Source organism: Scyliorhinus canicula, chromosome 10 (assembly GCF_902713615.1).
Source record: "Scyliorhinus canicula chromosome 10, sScyCan1.1, whole genome shotgun sequence".
Taxonomy (NCBI): domain Eukaryota; kingdom Metazoa; phylum Chordata; class Chondrichthyes; order Carcharhiniformes; family Scyliorhinidae; genus Scyliorhinus; species Scyliorhinus canicula.
In genome coordinates this window covers 86,410,322-86,433,775 of record NC_052155.1, presented here as the reverse complement: position 1 = coordinate 86,433,775, position 23,454 = coordinate 86,410,322, and the positions used below count along the sequence as shown (strand labels likewise).

The window sequence follows — 23,454 nt, the reverse complement described above, 5'->3', positions numbered from 1 at the left end:
GTAAACAAATACTCTCCGCTCACTTGGATGAGTGCAGCTCTAACAGCACTCGAGAAGCTCGACACCATCCAGGACAAAGCAACCGACTTGATTGCTACTCCTTCCACATTCACTCCTTCCACCATCCAAGAACAGCGGCAGCCGTCTGGACCACCTACACGATGCAGTGCAGGAACTGACCAACGTTTCTTAGGCAGCACCTTCCAAACGATGACCACTACCAGTTAGAAGGATGAGCAGCAGATCTCGGAACCCCACCACCAGTCACCATCCTGACTTGGAAATATATTGGTGTTCCTTTACTGTCACTGGGTCAAAATCCTTGAACTCCCTCCCAAATAGCAGTGCGGGTGTACCTATATCTCGGGGACTACAGCGGTTCAAGAAGGTAGCTCACCATCACCTTCTGAAGGGCAGCTAGGAATGGGTAATATATGCTGGTCTAACCAGAGACGCCCACATCCCGTAAATGAATTTTTAACAAATTACTGTATGGCCAAGGGAGCATACAGTGCAGTCTCCAAACAGTATTGTTTATGCATGGTGCTGCCATTCAACCCCGCAATTGAATTCATTTGGAAAATTGGATAAGAGCTTTTATTTGTTTACTGGGCTTTTATTATACCCATCATTAATTTCTTACTGATAACACCAGAGAATCAAAAATATAAGAATTATAACTAGAAGATGGTTGATGAGTTATATTTTATGAATCATAAGTTTACTGTTCACTCCATTGATGATTCGATGTATTTTTCAGTTGCTGGATGCTTTGGAGCTATCTCAGAGTCCACTGTTATTAAAAATTTTGACTGAGGTTCTATGTCGCGACAGCAAACATGTCATGGAAGAAGCATTTCAGATCTGTTTCCAAAATATTGTTACAAGGTATATACTGCATGCGATGTAGAAAACTAAAATATAGGGGACTGTAGAAGTGTGAATGTTGGGTGTTTTTAACCTTACTGCTACTTCAGATTAATAGCGCAATTGGGTCTGATATATATGCTAATAGGTGATGGTTACAGCCCTAATGCTTGAACTTAATATTACATTTGTTACCCTGAGGATGCCTAAAGGTTTATATGTGATATTATATCAATATTTGTATTTTGCCTTGATTTTTAGTGCGATAAGTAAGGTTTTTGTTTGCAGACTTAGTTGATTTAAAAATAAGCTCTTTGTGGATTATTTAGTGAAAACCTTTTGCTCTATTGTCATCTCCCACTCTAGATATTCTCTTCTCATACATCTTCCATAACCCAAAGGGTAGATAGGCAGTCAGTTCTCAGGGCTGCACCTGTGCTGATTTGAACTGGTTGATAGGAACAGACTAGAATGGTGACCAACTTTTGTGAATGGTGCCCAATAATATTGATATTTGGAACCTGGCTCTTTCTGCATGATTAAACTGATGGACCTTTATCTAACAGCCACAACCAAAATTTGTGAGGTGAAATAGTACTTAAAAAGATCATGTGTGATTTTGGTATATGCAGCAAATTCTGGAATTGGAGGTGGGTGGATGGTACAAAGAAGAAGGCTGCCAAAGTATGCCAGAACCTTTTGTTCATAGGTGCAGTCCTGATCCTGAATCATCTCCTTGGTTCCACCTGGGCCTGCCTTCAAATTCAACGAAAACTGACACAGGCCATGATGATGACCCCTGGGTCTGCCCCATGCTTGGGTTTAGTGACCCAGCTAAGATACCAGCAATACTGAAGAACATGGGTGTGGATTTTATATTACACCCATGGTAACTCGCATAGCTCCAACTGGGACCAGGGCCTCTCCCCATCGTACAGTGTGTCTAGAGGTCAGATTGGCATCCTCCTTCCTGGCATCTACCGATGTTTGCTTTGTAACTACCGACAACAACTCATTGGGCATTTCCGCAATCTACGGTGGTTTTACTTCAAGTTTTCTTACCGCTGTTTTGCCTGGCCACCACTCAGTGAATCACCGAGAAGTCATTTTGAACTCGCTGCTATTCAAAATATTAGTCCAACTAGTTGCCGATTTTTCTGTCAGTTTGAGATTGCAAGATGGTGTGGCGTTTTACTGAGCAATTTGGAAACTGTGTTTATTGTTGCAAGGTTTTATAAAGAATGTGTTCTTTTGATTTGCACTTTAAACTTCGATCTTTTGTTCAACTGTATTAGGGGTACCTGTGAAAAGCAAGTGGTCCTGCTGGAAGCTGCATACGAGATGTTCAGGAATGAAGAAATGCTTCCTGATACTACTCGACAGTTTGTTTTGGACCGTTCTCTTCTCACTCTTATTCTCCGTTGCAGTCCAGAAGCTTTAAGAGAGTTTTTCTGCAAAATTGTTAAGGATGCCATGGAGATTGTACAGTCTAGATTCATAAAGGTAACCAGTGAATAGTTGACATTTATTTATTTCAATAAAGTTTACATTTTTACACTGTACATAAAGATAGATGAGACAGTTACAGTTTACCTGTTCCTTTTCTGCTCCCCCCCTCCTTCCCTTCTTCCGGCTCTATCAGTTATTAGTTTTGCACAGGTCTTGGAACAGGTTGGTGAACGGCTCCCACGCTTTGTGGAAGCCATCTTCTGACCCTCAGATGGTGAACTTGAGCTTCTCCAGTTGGAGAAATTCCGATAGGTCTGCCAGCCAGTCTGCAGCTGCAGGTGGTGCTGCTGATTGCCAGCCGAGCAGGATTCTCCGGCGGGCGATTAGGGAAGCAAAGACAACGGTATTGGCTGTCTTCCCCATATGTAGTTCCACTCTACTTCCGTCACAAGCTCTTCTTCCCATTTTCCCCTTGTTTCGTCCAGTGGGGATTGCGTCCTTTCTAAGACGTCCATGTATGTCCTGGCAGATCCCCTTTCCCAGACTGTCTGCGTCCAGTAACTCCTCCAGCATTGTGTTTCGCGGAGCCCTTGGGTTCTTTGTCGTCTCCTTGCGGAGAAAGTGTTTGATTTGCAGGTGTCGGAGTTCCTGTTCGATCGAAAGTTCCAGTCTCTCTCTCAGCTCCTGTAGGGTCGTTAGTCTATCCTCCATGTAAACCTTCAGTGTCCCGTCCCTGTCACCGTCCTGCCTCCACCTCCAAAGGGTTTGTGTGATGGACTGGACTGTGTTCGCGACTCTCTGTAGTTTCTTCTGGAAAATCTCAGCAGGTCTGGCAGCATCTGTAGGGAGAGAAAAGAGCTAACGTTTCGAGTCCAGATGGCCCTTTGTCAAAGCTAACAGAGAGAGAAAGTGGGAAATATTTATACCGTGTAGTGAAGTGGCAGGTGTTACACCTTCTGTGATTGCATGGGAAAGTGCCATGGGTTATGGGGGAGGTACTGGGTATGGTGGAGGAGTGGACTAGATTATCTCGGAGGGAACGGTTTCTGCGGAATGCTGACAAGAGGGAATGAAGGGAAGATGTGTTTGGTGGTGGCATCACATTGGAGTTGCCGAAAATGGCGGAGGATTATGCTTGGCATACAGAGGCTGGTGGGGTGAAATGTAAGAGCGAGTGGGACTCTATCCTTGTTCTGGGAGGGGAGGGTAGTGGCAAGGGAGATGGACCGCACATTTGTTGAGGACTCTGTCAACAACTGTAGGTGGAAAATCACGGTTGAGGAAGATGGAACCCATTTTTGAAGCACCATTTTGGAAAGTGGTATCATCGGAACAAATGCGACGGAGGAGCTGAGAGAAAGGGATAGAGTCCTTACAGGGTGTAGGGTGTGAAGAGCTGTAGTCCAGATAGCTGTGGGAGTCAGTGGGCTTGTAGTGGATATTAGCGGATAGTCTATTGCCGGAAATGGAGTCAGAAAGATCAAGGAAGGGAAGGGAAGTGTCTGAGATGTACCAAGTGAAAGTGATGGAGGGGTGGAAACTGGAAGCAAAGTTGATGAATTTTTCCAGGTCCGGACAAGAGCATGAAGCAGCACCAAAATAGTCATCAATGTCCCGGTAAAGGAATTGTGGCAGGGGACCAGGGTAGGCCTGGAACAAGGATTATTCCACATACCCCAAGCAGTAGCTAGGGCCCATGCAGGTACCCATTGCTACACCTTTGATTTGGAGGAAATGGGATGAGTTAAAGGAGAAGTTATTGAGAGATCAGTTGTTCAGTATAAATATTTCCCACTTTCTCTGTCTTTTAGCTTTGACAAAGGGTCATCTGGACTCGGAACCTTAGCTCTTTTTTCTCCCTGCAGATGCTGCCAGACCTGCTGAGATTTTCCAGCATTTTCTCTTTAGTTTCACATTCCAGCGTCTACAGTATTTTGCTTTTATTCTGTAGTTTCTTACTGTCTTCTGCTGAACAGTTGCCCTACCAAGCTGTGATGCAGCCAGATAGGATGCTTGTTGCATTTGTAGAAATTGGGACGAGCTAATGTGGACATGCCGAATTTCTTTAGTTTCCTGAGGAAACATAGGTGTTGTTGTGATATAGATATGATCAACTTTGCTGTTCTGCTTATTAATTTTTACCCTACACAAACTCATTCAACATTCATTCCTAAGCACTTGGAACTCATTTCTAGTTCTGCTTACATTATTGGTTCTCATGAGGACCCCAACAACTGGGTCCTGTCAGGATAGATCTGGCAACCCAGCCTTCGGGACTTTCTCTCTCTCTCGCCAAAATTCCTGGAGTTCCTAACTGCATTTTTGGTTGTTCAGGGTTTCATTGGCCTCCACTAACTTTCACATGCTGCAGTTATGACACAGCATCTGACCTGTCATCCCTGCCTAACCTTGTTTTATATATTTGCCTTGTCCCATTTTAAAAAAAACAGCAAAATAGGATTGTAGTTTTATAAATTACTTTAGATATAACTTCAAAAATGATTTATTTTTGCAGATAAGTGAATCCTCCTTTGACAACCAGTTGACAAAAAAAATTGGCTGTTACAAGCTTTTTGAAGTCATGTACGGACGCCTGCCAAAGAATGATGTCTACACAGACACATCAAAGATAATCGAGGCTTTCCATTCTTCGGGTGTCATAGAGGGCAACAGACTTTCAAAGACTTTACTGAAGTAAGGCTTAGCGATCCCAAAAACAGAAAATAAGTCTACACAAGGTCTTAATTTTCTTCTTTGTCCATATACATAGTTTGAAGATGTTGTTGTGGTTGCAGTTGCTTATGCACAGAATGTATGCAAGTGTTTATTGATCCCCCTCGTTTGTTCATTATCCACGTTCAAACCCAGTGGCTTTTTATCTGATGGAATCATCGATTGTTGTGCTACAGTATTGGCTCATTCTGTTAATCAATTCTGTGCTACTGTTTTATAATAGAAGCATCATAGAACCCCTACAGTGCAGAAGGAAGCCATTTGGCCCGTCATGTCTATACCGACCCTCTGAAAGAGCACCCTACCTCGACCCACTCCCCTGCCCCATCCCTGTAACCCCATAATCTCAACTAACATTGTGAGAACTTACATTTTGAAAACAAAATGGGCTTTACCTTCTGAGCTCCCTAGCTTCAGATCGGAGTGTTACTCCAAAGAAGTGCTGGGGAATCCCCCACGGAACTTCACAGCTAAGGAAGGGTTTGCATGGCAATTGGACCACAAGTGCAGACTTCCTCTGGGCAATTTCCCTGTGCAGGGAACCATCTAGAAATGCAATTTATATCGCAAACTTCAGGTGGTTTCGACAGGGTTATACCAATTCAACACTGGTTGCCACTCAGGAGAAAGTTGCGGCCGGTGTTATATGTGTAAATCATTGAAATTTTCAGTGTGATTAAGCATTATGTAATATCTATAATGATATTCCTGTGAAATTGATCAGGCTGTCATGCCACTGAAGTAAAAAAAATCTGAGCTGAAAATGTTGTCATGTTGACTTTTTTAGAAAACACTTTGTAGTTATGCAAGTAACAGAATGTGTTTGTGTTTTCTTTCTGTCCTCTGAAGGTCCTGCTATGATGCAGTTACTGAAAACATGGCTGGTGAAACTCAACTCCTGGAGAAGAGAAGACAGTATCATTGTGCTGCTTATAACTGCATGATTGCAGTCCTCTGTTGTATTTTCACAGAAGCTAAGTTTTATCAAGGCTTCCTTTTTAGTGAAAAGCCGGAGAAGGTAAGATGGAATTCTTGAATTTAAAAGTCAAATTCTGCCTGAGACTATGCTTTGCTTAATTATTTCCATGTCCATTTCTGATATTAGTAACAGTTGCAGTTAATAGTGTCATAATAGTGCAGAATGTGAACATTCTTAGAAATGATTGCAATATTTGTTCTTACGTTTAATGAACATGATTAATCCCTGCGGTATGGAGTGGGAAGATGGTATTCTTTTTGTGAATTCCCACATGGTGTTTTGAAGGCCCAGGAACATAATTGGTAGACATTCGATAGAATCTCAGAAGTGTAAACTGCAGGAGGAGGAGAGTATTTGTCCACCATGCTTGTGATAGCTCCCTAAAGAAGCGATCTACTGACTCCGATTTCCATGCTTTTTACCTTTTTTGAAAATAGATTCTTATTTATTTGATGTCTTGTTGAAAGTTAATATGGATTATTCTTCCTTTAGTGTTTTTGACGAGAAATTCTATGACTTAATAATCCTCTGCAATGCAAAACTCAAACCTATCACCTCATTCTTTTTTGTGATCTTAAATTTATACCCTTGAGTTAGCAATATTTCATAGAATTGTAGTCTAGCATAGCACAGGAAGAGGCCAAAAGACCCACTGTGTTTGTGGTAGCTCTTTGAAATAACTATTGATTAGACCCAGTCCCCTACTCTTTCCCCATAGCCCAGAGCATTTTCTTTCTCAAGTGATCATCCAATTCCCTTTTGAAAGTTCCAATTTAATCTACGTCCACCACCCTTTCAGATCATAAGTGTTTTCCCTCGTCTCTGGTTGTTTTGCTGTTTTTCTTAAATCTGTGTCCTTGGGTTCTGACCCCACTGCTACTGGAAACAATTTCTCCTTATTTACTGTATCAAAAGCACTTATGATTTTGAACACCTCTGTCAAATCTTCTCTTAGCCTTCTCTACTCCAGTGGAAAAGTCCCAGTTTCTCTTGACTCTTCTCACAACTGAACTCTTATTCTTTGTACAAATCTTGTAAATATTCTCTGCATCCTTTTTAAAGCCTTGACATCCGTCTCAAAGAGTGATGCCTAGAACTGGAAACAACATCCAGCTGGCGCCGAACCAGTATTTTATAAAGGTTCATCATAGCTTCCTTTCTTTTGACCCCTGTGCCTCTATTACAAAGCCAATGATCCCATCTGCTTCTTTAACAACTAGCTCAACTTGTCCTGCCACTCCAGATTTATGTTTGTGTACCTCCAGATTCTCTGTTCCTGCCCCCTTTCAAAATTGTATAATTTAGTTTATATTGCCTTTCCGCATTCTTCTGACCAAAATTAATTATTTCACACTTCTGTGTTAAATTTCATCTACCACTTGCCTGCCATTTTCACCACTATGTTCTTGGAGTTCTTTGAGGAAGAATGCAACAAGGAGGGTGGGGAAAATGGGCAACCGGTAGATGTAACCTATTTGGATTTCCAAAAGTCATTTGATAAGATACCACATGAAAAGAGTCACCAGATAAAGAGATAGTGGTGTTGGTGGGAGGGGAAGGTATTATGTTAGCATAGATCGAGGATTGGCTAACCGGAAACTGAGTCAGGTTAAATGGGTCATTGTCAGGCTGGCTAATTATAACTAGTGCAGTGCCACAGGGATCTGCAGGGGCCTTAACTATTTACCATCTATTATAATGACTTGGATGACGGGACAGAGGGTATTGTAGCCAAATTTGCAGTTGATATAAAGATAGGTAGAAAAGCAAGTTGCGAGGTGGAGAAGAGTCTGCAAATGGATATAGATAGTTTAGGTGAGTGGGCAAAAATTGGCAGATGGAATATAATGTGGGAAAATGCAAGGTGTCTACTTTGACAAGAAGAAAAGAAAGGCAGAATTTTGTTTTTGAAAGGAACTTAAAAATGTAGGTGTTCAGAGTGACTTGGATATATGTGTATAAGGAATATGGAACGCTAACATGCAGTACAACAAACAATTGGGAAGCGAATGCTATTTGGCGTTTATTGCAAGGGGATTTCGTGTATAAGAATAAGAAAATTACTTCAATTGTACAGGGATTTAGTGAGACCGCATCATGCCTTTCAACTCCCACACCTGTCAGACCCACACACTACCGCTCCTCTAGATCACATTTGTGGCAAACCTTAGCTATGTCTTCCAAATGCCATGCTTCTTCACAACAATTTCAAAGGCCTTCTTCTTTCTTTTCTTTTCACCTGACTTTCTGATGCACTGTCAAACTCATGATTTTCACATCAGTTCTGCCAAACCCCAAACCATTCCCTGTTCTATCAAAATCCTGGACTGCTCCTCTTGCAGGCTAAAACTCATTAACCTTCTCCAATAATGTTAAATAATGAAAAAATGAAATGAAAATCGCTTATTGTCACGAGTAGGCTTCAATTAAGTTACCGTGAAAAGCTCCTAGTCGCCACATTCCGCCGCCTGTTCGGGGAGGCTGGTACGGGAACAGGGTAGCTTGCATACCCTTGGATTCACAGCAGCAAAAAGCATTCAAAACATAATTAAAACAATGCATATCCCTTACAAGCATCACCCATTTACATTTTTGCAGAATATTGGACAAAATTGTGAAATTAAATCCCCAAAGACCCAGTAAGACTTACGGGATAGAATTGAATCAAAGTTGAATTTAACTTGTTCAGTCATTGTACACAAGTTCCCTTTATGTATTCCTTGTATGACAAAGACACTCCACTGCTTTAAATCAGAAAATCCCTTGACTAACCAAGAACACTTATCTCGTATTAATATACTAAAGAACTTAATATGTGAACACGCTTCCAAGCAACCTTTTCCATTATGATGTCTACATTTATAATTGCAGCCACCTGCTTGTGGAAACGTGTAGTCAGCATAGTGAACTTGCAATAGAAATTTCAATAGTGTATGTTTATATTGGAAATGTAATAAGCACAGAATATAGGACTTAAAAATGCATCCTAAATTGCTTATGTGCTTTGATATAATTAACCATTGTCTTCTAGTTCAATCAAAAGACTACATTTGGCCTTCATTCCAATGTGCAATACAACAAAAGATCAGCTAATTGTGTATGGATATTAAATTTTCTTTTTAATGTCTTCAATGAGCATGTTAAAATTGGCATCTCCAACATGCAAAACGTTTGTTAGATTTCATGTGGTAAATAAATTGGCTTCCTTGCTATTTTGAGGTAAAAAAACAATATAATACAAAAAATAATCAATTTAAAAATCCCTGCTTAACATGCATGACTCCTGAACAATGTGCTTGGAGAATTGCAATATCAACTACAGTTAAATCAAAGTTAATTTTCAGACCAAATCTAAATGTAGCTGCTAATTTGGAATTGTGGTGTCCTCTAGCAGAGAGAAACAGGGTGCGCTCTGTTGGTCTACTAACATTGAGTGACACTGGATGGTGGACTTGTGGAGATGCAACTAACTAAACAAGAATTTCTGAAGTGGAGAGACCTTGAAAGGGGGAAGAGGAAAAATAGAACCAATTAAAGGAATAAAAATAAATGTGGATATTCTAAATGGGGTTTGAATAGATAGATGTTTGATGGCTGGTGCAGACACAATGGGCCGAAGAGCCTCTTTTAGTGCTGTAAGGCTTCTATAAATGCTTTTTTAAAAAACATTTTACTAAGGCATTTATAATTTTACAATAATAACAGTGCAAATACAAATATAAACATAGTGCAAAGACCACCTCCCTCCATCACAAGTCCCACCTCTTCTAAACAATAATCTAACTCTTCCCCCCCCCCCCCCCCCCCCCCCCCCCCCCCACCACCACCACCACCACCACCACCACCACCACCACCACACACCTCTGCTGATAGTTTTCTCCAAAGAAGTCGACAAACGGCTGCCACCTCCGGACGAACCCTAGCATTGACCCTCTTAGGGCGAACCTTATTTTCTCTAGTCTGAGAAACCAAGCCATGTCACTAAGCCCGATCTCTGAATTTGGGGGCTTCCAGTCCCTCCACGCGAACAATATCCAGGCTACCAAGGAGACAAAGGCCAAGACATCAGCCTCTCCCACCCCCTGGACTCCCGGATCTTCTGACACTCCGAAAATCGCCACCTCTGGACTCGGCACCTCCCTTGTTTTTAACACTGTGGACATGACATCTGTAAAATCCTGCCAGAATCCCCTAAGCTTCGGACATGCCCAAAACATATGGACATGGTTTGCTGGCCATCCCGCACATCTCGCACACCTGTCCTCTATCCAAAACTTGCTCATCCGGGCTACCGTCATGTGTGCCCGGTGAACGACCTTAAACTGAACAAGGCTGAGCCTGGCACATGTGAGGACATGTTGACTCTGCTCAACGCATCTGCCCAAAGACCTGCCTCTACCCGACCCTCCGAAATATTCCTGACTAATCAGGGAATGGCTTTTGTTCTTATCAGGTGCAGTACACAAATCATTTTTCTTTTACAGAATGTCTTTATCCTTGAAAATCTGATAGATGTCCAACGTACATACAGTTTTCCTGTGGAGACTGAAGTAAGTAATATTTTTGTATATACAACAGTACGTATAGAAGGTGATAGATTCTGTATTTTCTGTCAAAATGTCTCTCTGATGCATGCTTATCTGAACATTGGTGTGTGGAGGAGTAAAGAAAGAAATTGGGAGTGAGTGCAACAAGAATAAAGAAATAAGGATCTCAATGCGTTAGGAAAATGAAGATCAAGGAACAGAAATGAATGGAAACCAGGAACAAATAGAACAGTTGGGAAGAGCGCAAAGAGAAAGATAAAAGTGAAGCTGGGAATTATGTACTTATAAATATTGTATTAGAACCTTGCTCGAACAAACTCTTTTATAATACCCCAGTTTCACTGTCCCCATATTTTACATGCACATGAGAAAACATTCTGGAAAGGCACAAAGTTTAACATATGGGAAATATTTGATCACGATATGGAAGATCTGTAAATTTTAAAAGCCCTGTCAAATTAAATATTCTGTTCAAGGTCCCAGTGGAAAAGAAAAGAAGGTATTTTGCTATTCGAAAAGAAGCAAGAGAAGCCACAGACGGAGATTCAGGTTTGTGTGAAATTTTACTGCATAATCTGAATCTATGCTTTTACTCCCTTTTTTGGCATGTAATAAGGGACTCTATGAATGCAAGTCCTTTTACCCATTTCTTTCTGTAATAGTTTAGCCTCTAATAAATTTTTTGTAGTCTTAAGCACGATACATTATTTCCTAGTTGTATTGGTGAGCAGGTGCCTACTCCCAGGGGTTTGCCAATGTCTCACTATATGTCAATTGGATTGTGCACTAAAGAGTCCCAGAGTTATGCTGTGATTTCTCAATCATCCTCCATATGAGGAAGTCAGCACCTCAATTTAATATTTTCCTATAATGCCATAAATAAGATTGAGAACTCTCATGGGTGCTTGGATGAACTCTGGTCCCAGAGCAATTACATGGCACCTCAAAGTAAATCATGTTTTGCCACTTAATATTTGGTTCCGACAAAAAGGTGAAGATTTTCAGGATTATAACAGTGAAGAAAGACTTTGGCTGCTCTTGTTTAAAGCTATTTCTCAGCCCCTTGTGAATTTTAAAAATTGAGTGAAATATTTAATACACCAGCAGATACTTCGTGAATTAATTCACAATCAGATGCATGTATTCCTCTTGCAATACTTTGAAGCATTTTTAGTGTGGATGTCATATGTGTTACCGGCAATGATATAGAGACCCTGGAGAAAGGGCAAAACATATTTACAAGGCTTATACAGGAAGTGAGAGATTAGAACTATTAGGAAAGGCTGAGCAGGCTAGAATTTTTTTCTGCCTGTACTCGAGGACACTTGTGGGTGGGCCATAAATGCTGGCCGAGCCAGCAATGTCCACACCCTGTCAATGAAATAAAAAAGAGAAAGCTGAGGCCCAACCAGATAAAATTATGAACAGTTTTGAAAAGGTAGATGTGGAGAAGATGTTGGATAGCTATATAGGATAGTCATTCATATATCCAATAAAGACTTGAGGAGCAACCTCTTTCCTTTGTGATTTGGATGTGGAAATTGTGACCACATTGAGCAGTTAAGATGAATAGCATAGATTCATAGGAGCTAGTTACGCAGATAAGGGAGAAGAGCAGAGAAGAATATATTCATGGGCTGAAATGAAGTAAATAAAATGGTAGGAATAAAATGCTGTCTCTTCTGCAGAAAGATTCACCATGGCAGATTCTTTATTCATAAATTCAGGGTTGGGTTCAATGTATTTTTGTGTCTATTTTTCTAACAATGTAACTTCAGGGCACAATTTGGCATTATTTTACATTGCACTAGTTTAGCAAAAAAATAAACAGAATCTGCAGTTTCTGTGAATAGAGAAGCTGGGATTATCCAGTCTTTGCTAACTCTCAGTTCTTACTAGCAAACAGAGAGGTATTGATTGTGGTCTTGGAGTAATCTGCAGTTCAGATTGTTATGTACCCCTTAGAGCAATATGGTGAGGTGGTAAGTGTTGTCCAGCAACAGGAAGAAAATAATTTAAGACATTTTTAAAAAACAGTTTTTTATTCTCCTCCTTTACTACATTTTCATCAAATATACAACAAACAAAAGGTAACCAACAAAATCAAATACAATATAATCCCCCGACCAGCATCCCCTTCAACATACAAACCCAAACATCACCCTTACATTCCAAATACAACAAAACAGAAAAAAACAAAAGAGAATCAATGGTCATCCCATACACAGTAAACAGTAACCCCCCCCCCAATAGCCCTCCCTTCTCTCCCTAGTGTTCGATGGCATCCAGTTCTTGAAAGTGCAAGATAAACAATGAGTTGTTGAACCCTTCCATCCTCCCCCTCAACTCAAACTTCACCTTCTCGAATGTCAAAAATTCCAGCAGGTCCCCCTGCCAAGCCGAGGCACAGGACGGAGAAGCTGACCTCCACCCCAGCAGGACCCGCTTCTGGGCAATCAGCGAAGCAAAGGCTAAAGCATCTGCCCCCACACCCGCCTGCAGCCTGGGCTGGTCTGACACCCAGAAAATGGCTTCTGGGGGCCCCGGTTCGAAACTCTCATGCACCTTAAAAACCTCCCTCCAATACCCCTCCAACTTCTGGCAGGACCAAAAAATTTATAAATGAAGACATTTTAACCTACTATCAAAATGAATTGAGAATTCAATTTAAGGTCGTTCACCGGGCCCATATGACGGATGAGCAAATTCTTCGGGATAGAGGACAAATGTGCTAGCTGCGCGGGAGGACCAGCGAACCACGTGCACATGTTTTGGGCATGCCCTAAACTGAGGGGGTACTGGGAGGGATTTGCGGGGGTCATGTCCCGGGTACTAAAAACAAGGGTGGTGATGAGTCTTGGGGTGGCAATTTTTGGGGTTTCGGAGGACCCGGGGGTCCAGGGGGAGAAAGAGGCCGATGTTTTGGCCTTTGCTTCCCTGATAGCCCGGCGACGAATACTATTGGCGTGGAGGGACTCAAAGCCCCCGAAGACTGAGTTGTGGCTTGCGGACATGTCGAGTTTCCTGGGTATGGAGAAAACTAAGTTCGCCTTGAGGGGATCTGTGTAGGGGTTCGCCCGGAGGTGGCAACCATTTATTGACTTCTTTGCGGGAGAGTGAGCGTCAGCAGCGGGGGGGGGAGTAGAGTAGGAGGGAAAATATGGCAGGTAGTACCGGTGGGAGAGGAGCGGGCTTGTGCAATATGTTATGATTGAAGTATTGAAAGTACATGGATGTTTGCACATTTTTGCCTTTTTCGCTTTCTTTCTGATGATGTCTGTAACTGTTTATAAAGCCAAAAACTACCTCAATAAAATTGTTTATTAAAAAAAAAAATGAATTGAGAATTGTTGCGAGCACTTCTGAATAAAGTACTACTGGTTAGAAGAATTAGATTTTTTATTACGTGGTCAAAAATGTAACCTTCGCAGTTCTGCAACTTGACTAAACTTTGCTAATGTTGGTGACTCTTCTCTTTCTCCAGATGAACCCCATTATTTATCATCACAATCTTACATGGTTGATAGTAGTCTCAGTGAGGAAATGAGTCAGTTTGACTTCTCTACTGGTGTCCAGAGCTTCTCATATAGTTCGCAAGATCCCAAAGTAGCTGTTGCTCGTACCAGAAAAACGGTAATAAGTTATTTCATATTTGCTGTCATTATCAGGAATGTAAAGGTTTTGGGCTGGACATGTAGTAGTGGTAATCAGCTTAAGGGTAGGTCCTTGGCTCATTTATTCATGCATCCCGGTTTCTGCTTTCCTCTTCAGTCACTCATACCAGCCTCCCATTTTCAGTTTCATGTGGTCTGTCATTGTCATTCTCCCCCTCTTTGTCAACGTCCCTCTAACTTTGCAGCAATTGCCTTCTTTAGTAAGTTATCATCCTTTTGAATATGGCCAACCCAACTATGTTGGCATTTCTTGATGATATTCACTAATAATCACTAATGTGTTTAACTTCAATTTAGTCATCATAAGTAGAATAGGACAATACGATCACCAGGCAAAGGAAGAGGAGTAGGTTATTTAGCCCCCACCCCCTGACTCCGCTTCGTTCATCAAAAGGATCATAGCTCTTATTATTGTGCTCTAAACTCAACCTGCCTACGAGTTCCCTCATAATCTTTAACTTATCGTCGATCAAAAATGTGTCTACCTTGGTCTTGAATATATTCAATGGCCCAGCCTTCACTGCATTTGGGGTGCGGGGGAGAATTCCAAAGATTAATGACCTTCTGAGAGAAGATATTCTTCCTCATCTCCATTTTAAATGGAGACCCCTTATGTTGTATCTGTAAAATCACAGATGCTTCGACCAGTATTAATCAAAATTTTATCCAGATATCTTTAATAGCGAGGAGAACAAAGGACAACACAAGTATAAAATCAAACCAACTTTACCTAACAACAATATTTACCCTTAAATTAACCCAAAAGCTATACTATACTATATACTATTTACTATAGATCCCCAAGGTTCGTTATACTACTCGTAAAGATGACTGGTTGAGCCAAGGGTCCGATTCTCTGAGTCTCTCCAGTCCGTCCTTGCAAAGATGGGTCTCGCGTGCTGTTTCCTTCCACCTCTGGTCAAATGTCTCATTTGCCCCTGCCTGGAGTCTTCGCTGCTGATGTGCCTTGGGTGTCTGTTTTTATCCCCCGCCCTTTGCGCCCTTTTGCTATTTCCTCTGCTTTCTGCCAAAGTTGCTTTGGGAGGGGGGTCTCAGTATCCAATGGTCCAGTTAATCACTGTTTGACAGGACACCTGCGCCCGTCCCAAGAGTCCCATCTCTGGTGGTGTGGTCTGCACATAACCTGTAAGATTATGTGCAGACCACAACAAAGGTAACAACAGAAACTCTGGGTGCCCGAGAGTCGGCTCGATCTGGGCAGCATGCCACTACAGTGGTTAGCATTGTTGCTTCACAGCGCCAGGGTCCCGGGTTCGATTCCCGCTTGGGTCACTGTCTGTGCGGGGTCTGCATGTTCTCCCCTCCACTGCCTCTCTATGGGTCCTACTCTATAAAAAATCTGAGTGTTCGTGTGCCAACATTTCTTTCATGCCCTCTCTTTGCTTTCTGAATTTCTTTTTCAATTTTACCATTGAACAAATAACAATACAGCACAGGAACCGGCCCTTCGGTCCTCCAAGCCTGTACCAGTCATGATACCAACCTTTGCCAAAACCCTCAGCACTTCCTTGTGCCATATCCCTCTATATCCATCCTATCCATGTGTTTGACAAGATACATTTTGAACGTTGTTAATGTATCTACTTCCACAACCTCCCCTGGCAACGCACTCCAGGCACTCACCACCCTCTGTGTAAAAATCCTGCCTCGCATGTCTCCTCTAAACCTTGCCCCACAGACTTTAAACCTATGCCCCCTGATGACTGACCCCTCCACTTTGGGAAAAAGTGCCTGCCCATCCACTCTATCCATGCCCCTCATAATCTAGTAGACCTCTATCAGGTCACACCTCAACCTCCGTTGTCTATTCATCTTCTCCACATAGCTATCACCCTCCAGAAGTTTTTAGAATCATATAGATTTTCTGCAACATTGAGCAGTAGCTGTCATGAGCTTCCTCTTTTTTTTCGTTTACACTCTTTAAGCCTATTGACATCCATGGGGTTCTAGATTTGTTAGTCACCCACTTTTTTTTTAAAAGAACATACTTGGTCTGAACCTCACAATTTCTTCCTTGAATAATTCCCACTGACGTGACACAGATTTCCCTCCCAAGAAGCTGTTTCTAGTCCACTTAAAACCACATCTATGGGAATTTAATTTTAATCATCATGCTACAGGAACGATGTCAGAAAAATTAAAAATGTGAATCGCCATTCACAGTGGCCTTCTGATTCATTTTTCATGTTTTATTTTTTAATTGATTTTAAACTGCAACCTAAAGGTTCCATTCAAAATAAGAACAGGCCTCTCAACTTTCTTCTGTTTTCCAGCAGGAATGGGCAGAGTCAAATGTTATGCAAAACGACATTGTGGAACTTGAGATGGATGAGATGAACCAGCATGAATGTATGGCGACCATGACTGCTTTAGTCAACCACATGCAGAAAATGAACATCACACCAAAAGTTGAGGAGGTTAGAAATCAATTCTTTTTAAAAATAAATTTAGAGTATCCAATTTTTTTTTTCCAATTAATTAGTGTGGCTAATTCACCTAACCTGCACATCTTTTTGGGTTGCGGGGGTGAGGCCCACCCAGGCACGGGGAGAATGTGCAACGGAAATCAATTTTACTACAACTATGGAATTTACTGATCTCTGTGATGGACACATGCCCTGAATAAAGTTCAAACTAATGTAGGTTTCTAAAAATGTTGAGGGGAAAATTAATTCACATGGAGCTGCAATGTTCCTTGATATAATTGAAGAAACCACGGAGATATTGGCCTGCGCTGCTATCAATCTGCATGGAATTGACATGGTCTGCATCATGTTGCTCCAAACAAATGTGTGCACAAATAATTCCCTTTGTATATTTACGCAAGACTGTTTTAAACAGATCTAATTATCTAAATAAGGATAATTATGTTTGATGTGTGTTTGTAGGGAGACAGATGTGGCTGCCCACATCTGTGTACAGGAAAATCCCACAGAGCAATGACCAGTATATACAAAAACAAAATTCTGCAGAGGCTGGAAATCCAAAGTAAAAGCAGAAAATACTGGAAATAGTCAGCAGGTCAGGCCACCTCAGTGGAAGGAAACAGAGTCAATGTTTCAGGCCGATGCCCTTGCAATGGAACACAAAGCATGTCTGACCGAAAATATTAACCCTGTTTCTCTCGCCACAGATGCAGGTTGACCTGCTGAGTACACCCATCATTTTCTGTATAAAGCCCAGTTAGCCTGTTTTTTTTTTGTAGTGTTGATTGAACAAGGCAAATTTGCTAGATTAGCTCCCATCTCTTTTGGAATAGTGTTGTGGAATCCCTAATAGCTACCTCCTAGATTTTGTGCTCAGGTTTTTGAAACCTTAACCTTCTGACTCAAATGCAACTGTGCCAAACGTACAGATGTCAAACAATTTCATCATTATCTCATAGTTTTGTTAAAATGCCAAAATATTGATGTTTTGGATTCAATATTCAAGTGAATTCCTTGTAATCTTTTCCATACAGGGGCAGACCCCACATGAGCTTCCACCTTGGATGAAGTTTCTGCATGGAAAGTTGAGAAATTCTGCTACACCGTTAAATATCCGACTCTTCATCGCAAAGCTTATTGTTAACACTGAGGAGGTCCTAAGTTTATTAGCTTTTTTTATATATCTGTTTCTCTGTGCAATCCTATGATTCACTGACTGTGTTGAGATTTTCCTGTTTGATATCCTGTTTATCGGGTTGGGTGGACAAGATAACTCCAAATTTTTGCCTATACCAATGCGCAACAAGCCAGTAAAATAAATTGCCTCGTTGACTTTCCTTCCCTCAGGTATTGCATTTCCCTTCGCTCCTGCAGGGCCCCATCCAACTTTTACTCCGAACACCTGCGAACACTCCGAACTCAAACAAATCACAGCAATGATTCTTACATTCTAATACCATGGCCGGGATTCTCCTCTACTTGGCGGGGCGGGGGGTCCCGGCGTAGCGGAGTGGCGCCAACCACTCCGGTGTCAGGCCTCCCCAAAGGTGCGGAATTCTCCGCACCTTTGGGGGCTAGGCCCACGCCTGAGTGGTTGGCGCCACGCCGACTGGTGCCAAAACCGGTGCGAATGGCCTATGACGCCTGCACACCGGCATCGGGGCTGGCCGAAAGGCCTTCACCGGTTTGCGCATGCGCCGGTGCGTCAGCTGCTGCTGACGTCACCACCGGCACATGCGCGGTAGGGGGGTTCTCTTCCGCCTCCGCCATGGTGGAGGCAGTGGCGGTGGCGGAAGAAAAAGAGTGCCCCCACGGCACTGGCCTGCCCGTTGATCGGTGGGCCCCGATCGCGGGCCTGGCCACCGTGGGGGCACCCCCCCGGGGTCTGATCGCTCCCCCCCCCCCCCCCCCCCCCCCCCCCCAGGACCTCGGGGGCCCGCTCGCGCCGACAATCCCGCCGCCAGCAGAGGTGGTTGAAACCACGGCGGCGGGATTGGCCTCTCAGGGACGGGACTTCGGCCCTTTGTGGGCCGGAGAATCGCTGCGGGGGGCCAGCCGATCGGCGCGGAGGGCACGCCGATCGGTGTGGTGTGATTCCTGCCCCCGCCTATTCCCAGGTGGCGGAGAATTCCGGCCACGGCGGGGTCGGGATTTTCGCCGGCCCCGGGCACAGTGTTGGCCCTGAAACATCAGATTTGGGGTTCATTTTCCACAAGTTATTTGTAGAATTCCTGCAAGAACATGAAAATTGATCAAATGTACCTTTGTGCACATACTGTCCACAAAGTTTTGATGGAGAAATGCTACTGCTGACCTATTGTGAATGTAATGATCCTCGATCACCTATATAATTACAATCATACATTGCTGCAGTATGTTGTCAATTTTGCCATTATAAATTCCAGTTTCCATGTTTATAATAGAAACTGCCTCTCAAAGCATATCTTGCTGTAATTACTTCCTTACTGTGCCATCAACTTAGGGTTGGCAATAAAATTTTAATTCCACAAGGCAGATGTAAGCAAAATATGTTCTCTTTTCACAAGCACATGACATAGAATAGAATAGAAGGAGGTCATTCGGCCCAGCAAGTCTGCACTGGACCTCTGAAAGCACCCCATCCCCTGAACCCAGTAACCCCACCAAGCCATTTGAACACTAGGAACAATTCAGCATGGCCAATCCACCTAATCTGTATATCTTTGGACTGTGGGAGGAAACCGGAGCTCCCAGAGGAAACCCATGCAGGCACAGGGGGGAGGATAAATCTAATTCTAGAGCATGGACCTAGAAGCCTAACATATTTATCAAACTGCTCTGTTACTCTACATATTAATGATTTCAATGTACATAATTTATGATATACAAGATTAGTTTCAATAATTATAGTTCTAGCCTGAAAGAGCTCATCCGAATCTTTTTGAGCTGATGTTAAGTAAATCTTATTGCTTTGTAGATTTTCCAGCCATATGCCCAGGTATGGTTGGGGCCCCTGCTGCAGTTAGTGGTTTCTGGCAACAACGGAGGTGATGGCATTCACTACATGGTGGTAGAAATTGTAGTTACAGTTCTATCTTGGACAAGTGTGGCCACCCCAAAGGTACAGAATTTCTTTCATGGATCTGTTGCATAATATTTGTGCTGAGATCTTTTGGTGTTCACATCATTGACTTCAGGAATATTAAATTGTAATTTCCTGCTGTACGTTCTTGGCTGCAATTTGTTTAGATCCCTTCTGTCAAGGGATCATACTTTTGGTTCTATCAAGCAAGGTTTTTTGGGAGGAATAAAGAAATAGAACATAGAACATACAGTGCAGAAGGGGGCCATTCGGCCCATCGAGTCTGCACCGACCCACTTAAACCCACACTTCCACCCTATCCCAATAACCCCTCCTAACCTTTTTTTTGGACACAAAGGGCAATTTAGCTTGGCCAATCCACCTAACCTGCATGTCTTTGGACTGTGGGAGGAAACCGGAGCACCCGGCAGAAACCCACGCAGACACAGGGAGAACGTGCAGACTCCGCACAGACAGTGACCCAGCATGGGATTGAACCTGGGACCCTGGCGCTGTGAAGCAACTGTGCTAGCCACGTGTGCTACCGTGCTGCCCTGAATGCATTCAATTATGATTTCTAATGTCCTGCTCCGTTATGAAGTGTATACAGAGATACGTAGAAGATAGGAGCAGGAGGAGGCCTTTTGGCCCTTCGAGCCTTCTCCACCATTTATCAGGATCATGGCTGATCATCCACCCCCATAACCTTTGATCCCATTCATCATAAGTGCTATATCTAGCCACCTCTTGAATACATTCAATGTTTCAGCATCAATTACTTCCTGTGGTAATATACCAATAAGGTGATCTAACTCGGCATTTTGTGAATAAAAGTGCAAACGGCCAAATACTGGGCTGTCACTCCTATTATTTAAGTGCCTCTGTAAAAATTAATTAAAATTTACACCCTATACAAATCAACAGAATTTATTAAATTTTCAAAGCTGTATATATTTGTCATGGTATTTATCCCTATATATCCCTTTTCCCCTTCCTTTTTTTTTGTGGTTTCATGGACCACATAATAACTGCATCTGTAAATTCATGAGTGCATGGATTCACCAGTCACTGCAAGGTCCAAAGCAGCGACCTGGTATGGAAACATCTTGACATGATCTTTGCCCTAGCAATACCGAGCTAACAACAGCAACAACAATTTGTAACTCCCTTTCTCCTTCCCCAGATGTTTCCAGACCTTTTGAGTATTTCCAGCACTTTCTGTTTGCATTTCAGCTTTACAGGATCCACAGATTTTGCTTTTGTTATACTTGTCGATGCAAATTGGGTTACTGGCAGCAAGAGTTTTGGACAAGCTCAACTTTACAAAGGTGAAAGGTGGGAGACCAGCTGCAAGACTATTAGACTAGTTGAGTCTAGAGGGAACAAAGGTCTGGGTGAGGGTTGCAGAAGGTGATAAGCTAAGGCGGGGTTGAGACTGGTAACTTAGATCAGTTCTAGAGGACTCTAGGTGATAGTCAGCAATAATAGTGAGGATGGCTTCCCAAGTGTGTCAGAACTACCACAAGGACTGTGAGGATGCTGTTAACAAGCAGATCGACTTGCTGCTGTATTCCTCCTATGTTTACCTCTCCATGTCCTCTTACTTTGACCGGGATGATGTTGACCTGCATCACTTGGCTGAGTTGTTCAAGGAGCAGCCACATGAGGAACGGCAACACGCGGAGAAACTGATGTAATTCCAGAATAAACTTGGAGGCCGGATCATCCTGGAGGATGTCAAGAAACCAGAGCAGGACGAATGGAGCAATGGTCTGGAGGCAATGCAGAAAGCTCTGCAGATGGGGAAGAATGTGAACCAGAGTCTTCTGGATCTGCACAAACTCTCCTCTGGGAAATATTGACCCTCATCTTTGTGACTTCCTGGAGACTCACTACTTGGATGAACAAGTGAAGATGATCAAGAAGCTCGGAGATCACATCACCAACCTGAAGAGACTGGGAGCCCCTTAGAATGGCAGGGGAGAGTGCCTGATTGACAATCTCAACCTGGGGGAGAGTAACTGAACTGATTGCGGGAAAAAGCTTATTGTGTTTAGTATCATATTTGTATAGTCTGCTAGTTTGATGTTGTACAAAGAGTTGTTGAACCAGGGCCCCATTGTAGAAATGTACAAACTAAAAATAAATGCTTCAAAATGGGAAAAATAAAAAGAGACTGGTAACTTACAGAGCTGTAAATTGGCAGATGGGAACGGAGAGCATATGGGATGTGAAACTCAGCTCATGGTTAATTGAGTGCCAGGTTTGCAAACTGTCTGCTGAAGGTTCAGCCAATGGCGAAGGAGAGGGATAGTGTAGTTGTATAGGGAACACAGTTTGAGGTGGTGGACTAAACGGTGGCAGTGATCTTCCCAATATTTAGTCGAAGGAAATTTATTGTCACCCAGAAATAGATATTGGACAAGCAGAGAACAAATCAGAGGGAGTGGAGGGGTCAAGAGAGGTAGTGGTGAGGTAGAGATGGCTGCCGTCAGAGAAAACATGTAATATTAGGAGCTCAGTGGAGTGGAGAATTGAAACTGTGTCACATCGTTTCATGCTACAATATGATGATACACCATTATGCAATATTCAGAAATATGGTTACTGAAGGAAGTAGATGTATCATTTAAACTTATATAAAAATACAAAATAAATACATAATCTTTATTGTCACAAGTAGGCTTACATTAACGCTGCAATAAAGTTACTGTGAAAAGCCCCTAGTCGCCACATTCCGGCACCTGTTCGGGTGCACAGAGGGAGAATTCAGAATTCTCAGCTTGTAAGGGAATTGAACCCGCGCTGCTGGTCTTGTTCTGCATCACAAACCAGCTGTCTATCCCACTGAGCTAATATGAATGAAGAGTAGCATTTGTAATTGTAAAGTGGGAAGTTGCCAAGGAAATCTGGTGAGGGTGTGTTGGACATCTCCAGTTGCTGTCTGCTTTGGTGGTCTTTTAATGTTTTGACAAATTGCTGTTTTTGTATCAATACAAATTGATTTCCTACGCAAATCATGGGTAGAAAATAATATATGTGTTATGCAAAAAGTTTTAATACAGCTCAGAAGTCAGGTTGTTAATCTGACTCAATGCACTGAAGCCAATTAGTCTGAGATCATGGCAGGGAGATAATGATCCATTGACAGTACAGGAACAGGGGTAATATCGTTCCAAGTGTGGCTTGGAGGGGAACTTGCAGCTGCTGGTGTTCCATGTATCTGTTGCCCTTGCAGATTTGGAAAGTGGAAAGAACCTTGGTGAATTGCTGCAGTGCATCATGTATGACACACACTGCTGCAAACTGATAGGTGGACTGAATGTTAAGGCTGGTGGATGGGGTGGCAATCAAGTGGGTGGCTTTTCTCTGGAGACCTTCAAGTCCAGCTCCCGAACTACAAACTTATCAGAGCTATGATTTTGCCTGGCAGATGATGTGTATATGAACTTTCAAAAGGTGATTAATAAAGTGCATTGAATTCTTGTAGTTTAATGAGACAGTGAGTGATACCTTGGATATAAAATTGGCTAAGGGATAGAAAGCTGAGTAGTTGTTTTACAGACTGAAGAGAAGTGTGCAGTGCTGTCTTATCACCTTGAGGTTGGTATTGGTATATTGAAAATAGGGGGCATAATTTTGATGTTTATGGATGACATCTGAGTCTGAAATGCAGTAAACAATTTGGAGGATAGTA

The 23,454-nt window shown here is 42.5% G+C and overlaps 1 protein-coding gene and 1 pseudogene across 4 annotated transcripts in view; both read left to right on the top strand.

The window, feature by feature from the left end:
* Nucleotides 1-23,454, top strand: part of prkdc (protein kinase, DNA-activated, catalytic subunit) — a 277,499-nt gene that overhangs the window by 105,626 nt on the left and 148,419 nt on the right. For 2 of the 4 annotated variants that reach the window (XM_038809307.1, XM_038809305.1), the window contains exons 40-49: nt 761-888; nt 2,163-2,370; nt 4,832-5,010; nt 5,899-6,067; nt 10,513-10,578; nt 11,052-11,124; nt 14,060-14,208; nt 16,547-16,687; nt 17,731-17,850; nt 19,653-19,796. In XM_038809307.1, the coding sequence (XP_038665235.1) occupies nt 761-888; nt 2,163-2,370; nt 4,832-5,010; nt 5,899-6,067; nt 10,513-10,578; nt 11,052-11,124; nt 14,060-14,208; nt 16,547-16,687; nt 17,731-17,850; nt 19,653-19,796 (1,377 nt within the window). Of the gene's footprint in view, nt 1-760; nt 889-2,162; nt 2,371-4,831; nt 5,011-5,898; nt 6,068-10,512; nt 10,579-11,051; nt 11,125-14,059; nt 14,209-16,543; nt 16,688-17,730; nt 17,851-19,652; nt 19,797-23,454 lie in introns of all 4 variants that reach the window. The other 2 variants (XM_038809306.1, XM_038809304.1) reach the window with 1 other exon arrangement.
* Nucleotides 21,236-21,873, top strand: LOC119972500 (annotated as a pseudogene).